At 61.8% G+C, this 12,529-nt stretch overlaps 4 protein-coding genes across 4 annotated transcripts; 2 read left to right on the top strand and 2 right to left on the bottom strand.

Annotated features, from left to right (window-relative positions):
- Positions 1–706: 706 nt before the first annotated feature.
- AMSG_07840 (uncharacterized protein) lies at positions 707–1,985 on the top strand (the record flags this gene model as incomplete). Its single annotated transcript, XM_013900437.1, has 1 exon — positions 707–1,985. A coding segment is annotated over one exon (1,212 nt), but the record flags the coding sequence as incomplete, so codon positions are not given.
- Positions 1,975–5,348, bottom strand: AMSG_07839 (uncharacterized protein; the record flags this gene model as incomplete). Its single annotated transcript, XM_013900436.1, has 2 exons — positions 1,975–2,007; positions 2,031–5,348. 2 exons carry the CDS (start codon positions 5,346–5,348, stop codon positions 1,975–1,977), a joined length of 3,351 nt encoding a protein of 1,116 aa, XP_013755890.1.
- Positions 5,349–6,154: 806 nt separating this feature from the next.
- On the top strand, positions 6,155–7,637 carry AMSG_07838 (GTP-binding nuclear protein Ran). The gene is made up of 2 exons (XM_013900435.1): positions 6,155–6,243; positions 7,029–7,637. The coding sequence occupies exons 1-2, from the start codon at positions 6,184–6,186 to the stop codon at positions 7,617–7,619; spliced, it is 651 nt and encodes a 216-aa protein (XP_013755889.1). The 5' UTR covers positions 6,155–6,183; the 3' UTR covers positions 7,620–7,637.
- Positions 7,638–9,003: 1,366 nt separating this feature from the next.
- On the bottom strand, positions 9,004–12,090 carry AMSG_07836 (uncharacterized protein). The gene is made up of 2 exons (XM_013900434.1): positions 11,943–12,090; positions 9,004–11,657 (listed from the first exon to the last, which is right to left on the bottom strand). The coding sequence occupies exons 1-2, from the start codon at positions 12,027–12,029 to the stop codon at positions 9,186–9,188; spliced, it is 2,559 nt and encodes an 852-aa protein (XP_013755888.1). The 5' UTR covers positions 12,030–12,090; the 3' UTR covers positions 9,004–9,185.
- Between the last annotated feature and the right edge of the window lie 439 nt (positions 12,091–12,529).

Raw genomic sequence — 12,529 nt, 5'->3', positions numbered from 1 at the left:
GTCCGTCGTCGTCCTCCCCTCCCCCCCCACCCCCCCCCCCTCGCCGCCCTCCCCTTTTTGCCAGTTGGCCAAGTCCAGGAAAAGGGCGTGCACCAAACCACCTTGCAACCTTCCACACCATCCCCCGTCCTCCCCTCTCCAACCCACTCTCCAACCGTCTCCCACCCCCCCCTCCTCCTCCCCCTCCGACCTGGTCCGTGATCAGACCACCACCACTCCCACTCACCCAATACCGTCCACAGGTCAATCCGCTCAAGCGCGTGCCTGTCGTGGGCAAGCAGTTCTCCATCAAGCACAACTTTAAGCGCGGGCTCAACGTCGTCAAGACTGATGAGCAGAAGGCTGCGTCGGCTGCCAAGGACGACGAGTAGCGCCGTCGCCGTCACACCCATCGCGCGCCCACTTGGCACCGAACGTGGCGGCCGTGATGACGCCCCCCCCCCGGCGGGGAAGCAACACAAGCTGGACAGAGATGCAAAACCGTGGCTGGCTGCACACACTCCCTCTTCGCTGGCGATCAAACTCTCTCTCGCCGCGTGGCAACTTGGCGACTCACGCGAGCCAGACAGTGCGACTCGGCGCTCTTCTCTTCTTTGGCCGACATGTTTCTTTTTCGCTTATTTCTTTCCTCGATTGCTCCCATGGGGGGCCACGCCAGCACCCCTCTCTCTCTCCCCCACCTGCAACCTAAACTATGTCGGAAAGCACTACCTTTGCTGATTTCATGTCCGCAGAAGGACGGAGGATGTTCGGTGAGTTCCACCCCATTGAGTTTGCACCTTCTGCTGTGGAAGAGGTGGAGGCACTGGTCAACCGTGCTGTGGTCAATTTTTCCAGCCCAGGCAATGGCTCTGTTCTCGACGCTCTGAGTGCGACGCTCGCTGAGGCTGATCGGAGCGAGTTTGTGGCCGATGCCTTTCTGGCGAGTGTGGACAAGGCCGAGATCGACTTGCCGCCTCCGAGCATGCCGACTGATGATGGTTCTGCTGCCAAGTCTGCTGGTGACCTTGGCGACTTGGATGTCAAGATGCTCGCCCAGGTTCGGACGGCTCTGGCCCAGTCGATCATCTTCTCGGCCGCCTCACTGATGACCGACGAGTGGGAGGGCTCTCCCCGGGAGGGCGTGGTCTGCTCGGCGACGCATGTCTTGGCTGGAGCCCGGGAGAATGCCTGGCTCAACGCGTGGTGCCGCATCGGTGACGATGCCTACGACAAGGTCGACGAGCTGGCCAACGACGACGCCCTCACGGTGGCGACTGCCGAGCTTCGCGAGCGCATCGTCGCTCTCGAGGAGTCCCTCCCTGACGCCATTGTCCACGACATGAAGCCGCCCAAGCACAGCCCAGCCGCCACCGATCCGCCGCCGGCCTCGCTGGCACCCGCCTCGTTCCTCACCGCCCGCGCGTCGTCGGGCGTGACACAGCGCGAGCTCAAGGCGCTCGAGGCTGCGGTCGGCTTTGACCTCTCACCATGGCTCCGCGCATTCTACCTCGCGCGCGACGGCGTCTCGCTTGCCCACCTGATTGTCCATCCGTCGTGGCTGCTTCTTAACGAGCTGATGGCGCACCGCCGCCCGCAGATCAACTACTTTTCAACTCTTCACGCCGTGCCGGTCCGCAATCCGGTCGCCGGCGGCCGATGGGGCGAGGCGCTCGACGTTGCCCTCTGCACCACGGACGACAACGACGTCGTAGTCCAGGTCGAGCACTTTTTCCCGCCATCGGACCTCACCTGCCTCCCGGCATCGTCGCTCGACGAGACCCTTACCCTCGTCACCGCCGCCGCAGCCGCAGGCAGGTTCACCGACCGCTGCTACTGGAACGTCAAGCTCGAGGATCGGACAAAGTCAAAGCTCGCCGACTTTGGCATTCCAAAGAAGCGCCTCGCCACTATTGTCTGGGCGCTCGAGCCCATGTAAGCTGCTAGTCCGACGCGGCCGAGGCCGTCGAAGACTCCGCCAGCCAGGTTTCGGACTCATCGCTTGAACTCGGCCTCGACGAGGACGAGCTCGACGACGGGCGATGGAGCACGGTGCGGAGCATTCTCGCTGCAGCAACAGCCACAACAAAAACAGCCACAACAGCGCCTGTGGTCCAGCGGGCAACGCGCTTTTCCTTGGCCGAAGCGCGATCGTCACCAAACTGGCGGAGCGAGACAAAGAGCGCGGTCTGAACGGCGGCGGCGAGGCCGATGACCATCGAGAGCCACGAGTTCCAGGCCTGAACGTACGGCCAGAGGACGGCGACGGCGACGCCTTTGATAACAAACACGCTTGCGGTGAGCAGGGCTCGGATGAAGACGGCGCTTGTCAGATTGCTAACAAGAACAAGGACTAGGGTAAAGACAAAGTGTGAGAGGCGAAACCAGTAGACTCTGCGACGGAGGCCACGGGTGAGGTAGGCGTAGGTGGTGGCGAGCATGTGCCACTCACCGGCCCGGCCGTGCCACACCAGCAGACTGCCGATGGTGATGGGAAAGGCGGCGACAAAGCCAAAGAGGAGAATCCAGGCCATCACCGCTGCCGTCCGGTGCCTCCCCTCGTAGCATGTCATCGACATGTCCACCGCGAGCCTCCCGTCACTGCAGTGGACCATCTGGATGCACAGCTGAGTGATCTGCAGGTAGAGCACCGTGGCGCCGGTCACCAGCGCCAGCACCACCCGTCGACTTAGCGTCGACGTGTTGACCTTGGCAACCACCACGGCGCCCGCCGCCGAGTCAGTGCTGGTGGCGCTTGTGCTCGACGCGCTCGGTGCCGCGCTGATCGCCGACGCCTGCGACTGCCACGACCTGCCTGTGGCCCAGCTCGACGAGGTGTACGACTCTTCGTGCTGCGACAGCACACGCCGCCCGCAGCACCACCAGATCCCCGCTGCGCCGACCATCAGACTCAACATGCCTACTCCTAGTACGAGCGTACCCCAGAAGAGATCGACATACGTCAGCGCGTCGTTGACGTGGCAGGGGAGCTCAAGAAAACCGACATCGAGGTAGATGATCGAGAGCGCCCGGAAGAGCTCGGCCAATCGCTGCCCGCGCTTGCCCGAGACATGGGTCGCCAGATCGCGGCCGGCGTAGACCACTTGCTGGAGGAGCACCAGGAGCGCGACGGCGCGGACAAGGTAGGCGACCGGAAGCAGGGCAATGGCTGCCGCAATGACGCCGGCCATGATAATGCCAGCCAGAACGAGGCCAGCAAACCGGGCCTTGTTCTCATCGTCACAGACAAAGCACCGGCCGGCGTCGCGAAAGTAGCCTGGCAGGCACTCGGAGCAGTACTCGCCGGTGGCGCCCTGACTTGTATCGCACCGCTGGGTGTCGCGCGCACCCGAAGGCAGCTGACGTGCAGGACAGGCGTCCGGATACTCGCCAATAGCGCCGCAACACGCGTGGCCGACGGAGCACTCGCGCGGACGATCGGCTTCCGAGTGCGACCAGCAGCCTGCGCGCGGCCATGCCCGCGATCCGCCAGGGCAGACGGCGCAGTCTGGACAAGCGACGCACGATGTGCCTGTAAAAACCCGTGACGGCATGACGCAACCAACGCTCGCTGCAGCGTTGTCGACAAACACTCGAGCGAGGCTGACGAGGCTGCGGCCGCCAACGCCGCTTGCGTTGAGTGCCAGGTAACCGCGGGACATCGTCGTTGCTGGGATCGGGAGAGAGATCTGGGCTGGACAAGCCGCACACGAGGCTCTAGTTGTCACCGTGTGGCCCACGCGGACGCCATCGACGTCAAACGCTACCGACGCGCCGGAGAGCCCGGTTCCCGAGATCACCACCGTGCCGCCACTTGAAGGCAAGACGCACGGATTGGCTGCCGACGGGAGGCAGGCTTCGATGGCCAGAAGCGGCAAGGCGCAGCCGCTCATGTCAATGCCTGTGAGCTGGGTGCCCGACAGCATCGTTGATCCGCTGTGGCGAGCTGCGACGAGCAAAGCAGCAAGCTTGTCCTTGGCGTCGGGCGCGAGCGCCGCGCCGGCAAAGTAAGCGTCGATGGCAAACTCGGACGGTGTGGCTGAGAGCTGAAGGCCGCCGCCGATGGCGACGCCAAAGGAGGAGAGGTCAATCAGTGATGCAAGGCGGTTGCGGAGGACGGCAGCCGAGACGGTGGTACCGAGCGTTCCGGCCATGGACAAGGATATCTTGCATGCTGTGGCCGGCCTCTCGAGGCGGACGAGCTGGTGGACGGCGCCGTCGGCGCGCTCCCAGCGCATCGATGCGTCACGCGCGCCGCCAAAGGTAGCCTTGTACTCTATGGACGATGAAAGCAAGCCGGATGGAGCGCCAAGCGTCGGGTACGAGAGCATGCGCCGGAGCCGGAGGCACGAGGCCGAGACGGCCGCGTACGAGCCGAGAAAGGCGATAGCAGTGGACGGCGACGCCGGGACCTGGCAGTCGTGGGCGACGGCAATAGCGAGGCCGGCTGCCGTGTGCTCAAGAAGCAGATGGCAGGTGGCATCAGCCGACGACGAGAGCGTGATAGGGAAGGCCTCGCTCAAAGCGAGGCCGGCGAACGGCGCGATGGCCCGCCGAGAAAGCTCCCAGCGACGGCCGTCGGGCAGCTCGGCGCGCATGGCAGACGCCGAGCCAAACGTGAGGGTGTACGAGAGGACGCCCGATGGCGGTGGCGGAGGGAGAGTCGACGGCGAGGCCTGGATGTGTACGCCCAGATTGATGGCTAGGGTGCGAGAGACGGCGGCGTAGGAGAAGATCCCGACCGAGACGGCGTCAGCCGCTGGGTTCTCGCCATCGTTCATGATGACGACCATATTACCGGCAAAGAAGAGCGAGAGGTCGGAGGCAAACCAGCCGCCGCCGCGCGCCAGCGGATCAGGCGGGTCGGAAGCGAGGGTGAGTCGCGTCGGCGACGCCGGAAAGTTGGTGGACGAGACGACGGAAAGCGCGGAGCCATCGGTGGTGGCGGCGGCAAGTTGTAGCATGCCAAGCTCCCCATCTGCGATGGAGAACTTGGACGCGCCGCGGACATAGCGCAGCAGCAGGGTATTGTTGTAGTAGCTCAGCGAGCCCATGAGCAGGGCGCCATCGGTGATGCCTGTCTGAGGGCAAGCAACGACGATAACAAAGGTGCCCGAGCCGGCAAGCATGGACAGCGAGCACGATGACGGAAGCTCTGCCTGCCACACCTTGCCCGCGATTGATGAGGCGAGCAAAGTCGATGAAGCGGCGCGAGGAGTTGTGTTGATGCCGTGTTGGCCGGTACCGACCCGACCGTCATTTTCAGCCCGACCGACCCCGACCCAGCCGTCATCGCCAACGCGATCGGTCTGATCGACGTCACCAACTTGGCCGACTCGGACCGAGGCGACAGCATCAACAGCCAACATCAGCACGAGCGCCACCACCACCAGCAACGACAAACGGCTGCCTCGAGTAATGGTCATGGTGGATAGCGTCAATGTCCTGGCACTGCTCCGGGTTTGCAACGCCTTTGCAGACGGATGAGAGTAAGGTGCACTCTACTGCCGGCAACCGCCGGACCGAGACAGAGGCGTGCAACCTCTTCGGGGAGACCGCACTTGCGACGAGTTGCGCTTATGACTATCATGTTTGGCTCCAATATATTGTGTAGTATTTGCTATCTAAAGATGTCATTTATGTTATGATCGCAGTGGTAATGCTTGTGGTAGGGATGGTTAAAGGTGCGGACAGGTGTCCATGTTCGGCAAAGATTCAAATGAGTCCAATCCACTTGAATGTTAACAATTGATTACATTAATCGAGGTGCCGACAGAGTGGTTCGAAGCCCAGTGCGGCGTGATGAACACATGGGGAAGCAATCGAGACATGATGCTGTGCGGTGTAGCACCAGGTGAGAATGCTGCATCAGCTGTCCATGCAGCACACCAGCCACCCAGTCATCTCATCAGCCTACGATCATCATGCGTTCTAATCATCTCCACCACACTCTCATCCGGCGGCTCCCGCAGTGATCTCGGCACCCTTTCCATGCGACCCCCCCCACACACACCCACCTTGCAGCCTCCTCCCCTCCGTTCCGTGCCCCCCCTCCCCCCCGTGCGCCCCACCGATCGATTATGACATCACAATCAGCCGAGCCAAATCGAGCGCCTAGACGACACACACGCCCGAAGAGCCGAAGAGGGCATCAAGGCGTCAACCACAACCACCACGGCACCCCTCTCTCTCCATCCTTCAACCATGGCGGACGACATGCCCACATTCAAGCTTCTCCTCGTCGGTGACGGCGGTGTTGGCAAGGTACGCCTTCCCCCCCTTCCCTCCCCCCCCTCTACATCTGCCACCTCTCTACCTCTTCTCCCTTGCCCTCCTTTCCCCGTCTCCCTGTCTCGTCATGTCGCCGTGTCGCCGTGTCGCCATGTCCCTGCCCCCCCCCTCCCCCTTCCCCCCCTCCGCACGCGAATGTTCGTGTTGGCCATTGCCAACTTCGCGCCCATTTTCCTTCCTTGTCGCCCTGGTCACGTCGTCTTCTCCTGGCCACACTCCCTCCCATACCCATGCCCACTACCCCCCCCCCCCTCCCCCCCTACCCCACATCATGCCCATGCTCTTGTTCTTGCCAATACCTTCTGTTTCTATGCATGGTATGAGTGTGTCTTTGCTTGGCTCGCGGCCGTCTGGTCATGGGAGTGCGACACGGTGAGGAGCAGGTTGGCAAGTGCGGCGTGCGTGTCGTAGTATGGTCGCCTTGGGCAATGTGCTCGCAGCCATCATCATCATGGTGGTCGCAGCCATCATGGTGGTCGCAGCCATCATCATCATCATGGTCGCAGCCACCATCATCATGGTGCTCGCAGCCATCATCATCATCATGGTCGCAGCCACCATCATCATGGTCGCAGCCATCATCATCATGGTCGCAGCCATCATCATCATGGTCGCAGCCATCATCATCATGGTCGCAGCCACCATCATCATGGTCGCAGCCATCATCATCATGGTCGCAGCCAGCATGGCCATGTCTTCACGACACCACCCTGCCCCCACACCCACTCACTCCCTCCCTCTCATCCCACACTGCACAGACCACCTTTGTCAAGCGCCACATCACTGGCGAGTTCGAGAAGACGTACGTGGCCACGCTCGGCGTCGAGGTCAACCGGCTCGTCTTCCACACCAACCGCGGCCCGCTGCGTTTCAACGTGTGGGACACGGCTGGCCAGGAGAAGTTCGGCGGCCTCCGCGACGGGTACTACATCCAGGGTGAGGCGGCTATCATCATGTTCGATGTCACCTCGCGCCCGACGTACAACAACGTCGCCAACTGGTACCGCGACCTGACTCGCGTCTGCACCGACGCCATCCCCATTGTGCTTGTCGGCAACAAGGTCGACTCGTCGGCCCGCCAGGTCAAGGCCCGCCACATCATCTTCCACCGCAAGCGCAACCTGCAGTACTACGACATCTCGGCCAAGAACAACTACAACTACGAGAAGCCGTTCCTCTACCTCGCCCGCAAGCTCGTCGACGACCCTAACCTCGAGATCGTCAAGTCGCCGGCCCTCGCTCCGCCGACCGTCGAGATCTCCGACGAGGCCAAGGCCGCCATGGAGGCCGAGCTCGCCAAGCTCCAGGACATTGCCGTGCCCGACGATGGTGACGACGACCTGCTGTAAACTCGCTCTTCGCTCTTCGCTCTTTGTCTTTCACGCTGTTGTGCAAGCTTCTTCACTGCTGCCCACCCTGCGGCATGAACGCCTGCATCATCGACTGCATCATGGCGCCGAGCCCGGTCGGCTGTTGGCGGAGGCCAAAGTAGACCTCGCCGATCTTGCGGACAAGGCGCTCAAACGACGGGTCGTGCTCGGTGTAGATCGGGGCATAGGCCGACGACGCCGCGCCAAACAGCTCGCGCGACGCGCCCTCGACAGCCCGCAGGATGGTGTCGGCCATGCGGGCAACAAGGGCACCCGAGGCAACCGTGGCGTCACCCGGGAGCGCGTCCCACAGCTGGCGGGCGGCAAGAGCGCGATCGGCGGCCAGCAGCTCGAGAACTGCCCGCGCAGCAAACCACGGCGCCTCGCCCCGCTCGCCCTCGGCGCTCCACTTTGCGAGGAGGCCCAGATAGACCGGGGCGATGTCGTGCGGGGAAGCGCGAGCGAGAGCAGCGGCAGCCACCGCATACTGGCCGACCTCCTCAGCAGCGCGAGCCAGGGCCAGATAGCAGTGCATGGCCTCTGACTGCGAGAGCGGCGAGCCAGTGGCAGAGGAGGAGGAGGAAGTCGCCCATCGGAGGACGGCCTTGTAGAGAGCGACCTTGCCAAGCGGAGGCACCTTGCCAGCATCATCATCGACGACGACGGCCACGTTGACAATTTTTCCACTCTCAACACATTTGCCCAACACCACCAAATACTCCTCCACAGCATCATCCACCAAAAGGCCTTCGCCACTGGCAGCAAAGGTAGCCACGGCATCGAGCGCAAGTGCCCGTCCCTCCTCGAGGTAGCCCTTCTTGCTCAGCCGCGACACCGCAGCAGAGTACGCCTGGGACGCTCCATACAGCTCGCCGCTCTTCACAAGTGACTCAATGGCCTTGCGCCTGGAGAGCTTCTTCACCTCGCGTTGAGTACGGTCCGTCATGCGCGGCAGTGGGGGTGGGTGGGGGTGGGTGGGTGGGGGGGGGGGGGGGGGGAGGTGGTCGTGATCGTGATCGTGTTCGCGATCGTGATCAAACGGTGCTGTGGCAAGGCGGCGACGTTCGTTTCGGTTGTTCGTAGCATCGTCGTTTTTTGCCGCGACTGCTACGAGTTGCTTGCACTCGCAGCCATACTACGCTGAGAGCTCCGATGGCGTCGAGACAGTCAGCTCCGATGGAGCGGGAAGGCACCTACTCACCCTTGGATGACGATCTGCGACGACGACGACGACGACGGGCACCCTCTGAGCGCCCAATTCTAACCTTGATCTCGGGTATGCGCGAGCGTGCGGCTGCAGCTTATGTATGTATGGGTCACCGTGCCAATCGGCTCGATGTGCTGGCACTGGAGGCCAGCGCAGCGCTTGCGAGGAATATCTTAAACCGTCGAGCCAGCAGAGCGACCGCTCAACCAGCAACCGAGAGTGTTTGTCGCAGAGTACATGGTGTTCTTTGTTTCGTCTCCCGTTCGTCGCTCGCTCGCTGCGATGCGCGCTCGCCAGTGCTGACTGGGCGGTAGGCCTGCGCTGGCAGACACCAATCACTAGCTGTTGTTGAGAAACTTGTCAAGCTCGGCACGCTCGGCCAAAGACAGCTTATTGATCGCGGCCATCAATGGTGTCACGCGATCGTTCGGGATGGCCCTCGCACACAGCTCGATGAGGTGCAGGAACGTCCCGGTCTTGCCGCACTGTGGCTCGGCGGTGAGCACAATCCGCGCGGAGATAGACTTGCGGATCTGGCGATAGTGCTTGTCTTGATCCTTGTACATCGCGAGCGCATGTGTCGCGCTCAGCACGTGCTCCACGGAAAGGAAACCAATTTCGTTGGCCTCTTCAGCCGCATTCTCGAGCTCTCCTGCAGTCTCCTCATCGTCGCCATCATCGTCGCCAGCCTCGACGTGTTGTCCGACCGTCTTGATGAGTTCTTCGCGCGCCGCCGCAGCCACGTAGTCGCACGACGGATCGTTAAACTTGGTGTTAGCTACAAACTCGGCCAGGTTGCGCGCCGCCTGTGACGAGTGCACCTCGCATATGGTGTTGTGGCCAAACGCACGCCCAACGTCCTGATCAAACGAGGCCCACTGTGAGACCACAGACCTATACCGCCCTCGGAGATCAAAGGCTGCAAAGTTCGGTGGGAATGAGTCGCCCATTCGGCCCTTGTCAACCAGAACCAACAGCGTCGGACATGCCCCAAGCCGGGAGAACTGCGTCTCGTTGCTCTCTGCAAACCGCGCACTAACCGTCTCAAAGCCCGTGCCCGACCGCGAGTACACAACCGCAACCTCGGGCGCATCGACAGCCATCAACGATCCGATGGCCCTAGCAAAGAGAGCCAGACTCTTGCTCGACGAGAGACGCACCGCATGCACAACTTGCTTCCCCTCGAGCAGCGGCGCGACAAGCGGATGGCGGTCCTTGCGCTCGATGGCTCGCGCGTACCACAACAGCTGCACCAGGTCGACGTAGATGCGCGTCGACACGCTAGTCCGCGCGTGGAAGAAGATCGCCGCTAGACTCCGCAGCTCGTCGTCGTCGGCATCGAGCAAGTCCTCCAAGCTTTCATCGGCATGCCACCTTTCCTTAAAGACAAGCTCGTCGAGGCCGTTGTACGACGGCGGCCGGCCTCCGTTGGCGAGCATGTCCACCACGTGGTCCCTCATCGTGCAGTGCGGGATGAGCTGGTTGTGCGGTGTCGCCGAGACCTGCACCACCATCACGTTTTGGGTATCGACCACAGCCTCCAGAAACGTCTTGTGAAGTAGAATCGAGCTGATGACCGATGCCTGTGTCTGCTTGCCCGAGCTCGAGCCGGCGCCGTCCGACTCCTTCTTGGAGCCTTTTTGCTTCATCAAGCCCGCACCCCAGTGGCACTCGTCCTGAATGACCAGAAAGAGCGTGCGTGGTGACTTTGTGATCAACTTCAGCAAAGCTTTTGTCCGGCCTGCAAGGTTCTCCGCGCCCCGGCCAGCCTGCAGTACCTCGGTCGTGACAAGGTTTGCGAGGCCAAGTCCCTCCAGATGAGCGGCAAACAAATCGCATCGCTGCTGGGTCTGCTCGCAGAGCGAGACACGGTTGGGGGTGAGGATAAGGGCGTGGATGGAGGTAAACTCACGCATCCGCTCCTGGCTCAGATGCTTGACAATGACCTCATACATGCGCTCGGCAGCGCCGACTTGGTTGTCAAAAGTCTGGTGCTTGCCGACGCCATCAGTGTCGGGGGAATCGCGCAGAAACACTGCATCTCGGTTACCGTTCTCGAGCTGGCTCATGTCGAATCGCTGCTCGACCCACGACTCCATCCTTTCGCTGATCACGCTCTTGACTTCATGCGTGAGCCGCATAAGCTGGAGCGCTCCAACATCATTGGGCTTCACGACCTTGCGCAGAAGCACCACAAAGCCGGCATCAACTGGGCCGTCGGGCCGCGATCGGACGCCAACCACCTTGAATCCTCCCTCTTCGGGGGGGTCAATGGATATCGCTTCGCCAAGCACACCGCCGTCGCAGACTAGGGACTCATCGCCCGCACCGGTGCCACCCATGACTTCAGCGACAGCATGCGAAAGCGCCTCGCCATCATCGTCCATAAAGTTGACAAGGCGGTCAAAGTCCAGCTCTGCACACGCAAGACGTGCCAGTCCCTGTGCCACGTCTGGACCACCGATTGGCTCGGTCATGGCGGCAAACGCAACAGCGGTCTTCGTCTTGGGCTTTGGCAGCTGCATCGAGGCGCGGATGTGGTCACGGACGTGCATAGGATGGCCCGCCGCGTACACGGCTACAAGCATCTGGGATGGGTCTGCCACCAAGCGGTGCGTCGGGAGCTCGCCTAGATCGGGAGGTGCTGGCCGGCGATCATCTTCACAATCGCGAACTCTCTCGGCCCGCCATACATTGACCGCCTCACGCACTACTTTCCGCGCGTTGACTCGCCGACTCTCGGGCGTCTTTGGCCTGACGGCCTTCGAGACCAAGGATGGGTCCAAGCCATGCATCTTCGCAAACTGAGCCTGCGTCATGCCCTTCTCCTTCAGCATGGCCTTGAAATCTTCCTTCAAAGCCACACGCTCGGGTGTCGGCAGTCCATCACTACCGCCACCCTCTGCGGATGGAGATCGTGACGCCTGTGTCCGCGAGGGTGTCGTCTCCGCCGCTGCCGCCGGCGCCGCAAGCCACGCCGCCACCTCTCTCATGATGATCGTCCGCTCCTTCACTCGCTGCGTCTCGGGTGTCGTTGGGTTGACAGCCGTTGACACCGACGATGAGTGCAAGCCATGCATCTTCGCAAACTGAGCCTGCGTCATGCCCTTCTCCTTCAGCATGGCCTTGAAATCTTCCTTCAAAGCCACACGCTCGGGTGTCGCGAGGTTCTTGTCCGACATGTTTCTACTCGCAGCGCTTGTACAATGCCAGCAAGAGCCACGCAAGTGTTGTCAGCCACAGCTCTATGCTCTCGTCACTAGCCCCTCCAAGTGTGTGGTCAGAGTGCGTGAGGTGTACTCTCGGTTGCAGCTTGCTGCTTTCAGGCCGTCGCTGAGGCATTTGGTCTTGCTTCGGATTCCCCGAAACGGTGTTACCAAAAAATATATGACCTCCGCAGCGACGCCCTACATCGCCTCCCAGTACCACTACACAAGCCCCCACTTTCATTCCACCATCTTCTCTACTCGCCAGTTCCCCGTTGCTATCTCGACCATGAACTTTTTGTGAGTAAAAACAATAGCCTCGTCCAGCGTAGCCCCTCAAGTCTCTCCTACTCATCGACGTCTACTCACGGCAACCGAACCGGGCGACCGTGACTTGGCCTCTCTTGCTCCTCCTGGGCACTCCCCCCTCACTACGTGACTCGACACGGATAGCTCAGGCTGACATACCAGAGCAT

Source organism: Thecamonas trahens (assembly GCF_000142905.1).
Source record: "Thecamonas trahens ATCC 50062 unplaced genomic scaffold supercont1.37, whole genome shotgun sequence".
Lineage (NCBI taxonomy): Eukaryota > Apusomonadida > Apusomonadidae > Thecamonas > Thecamonas trahens.
Note: the sequence above shows the minus strand (reverse complement) of the source record. Positions and strands in the feature narration are given on the sequence as shown.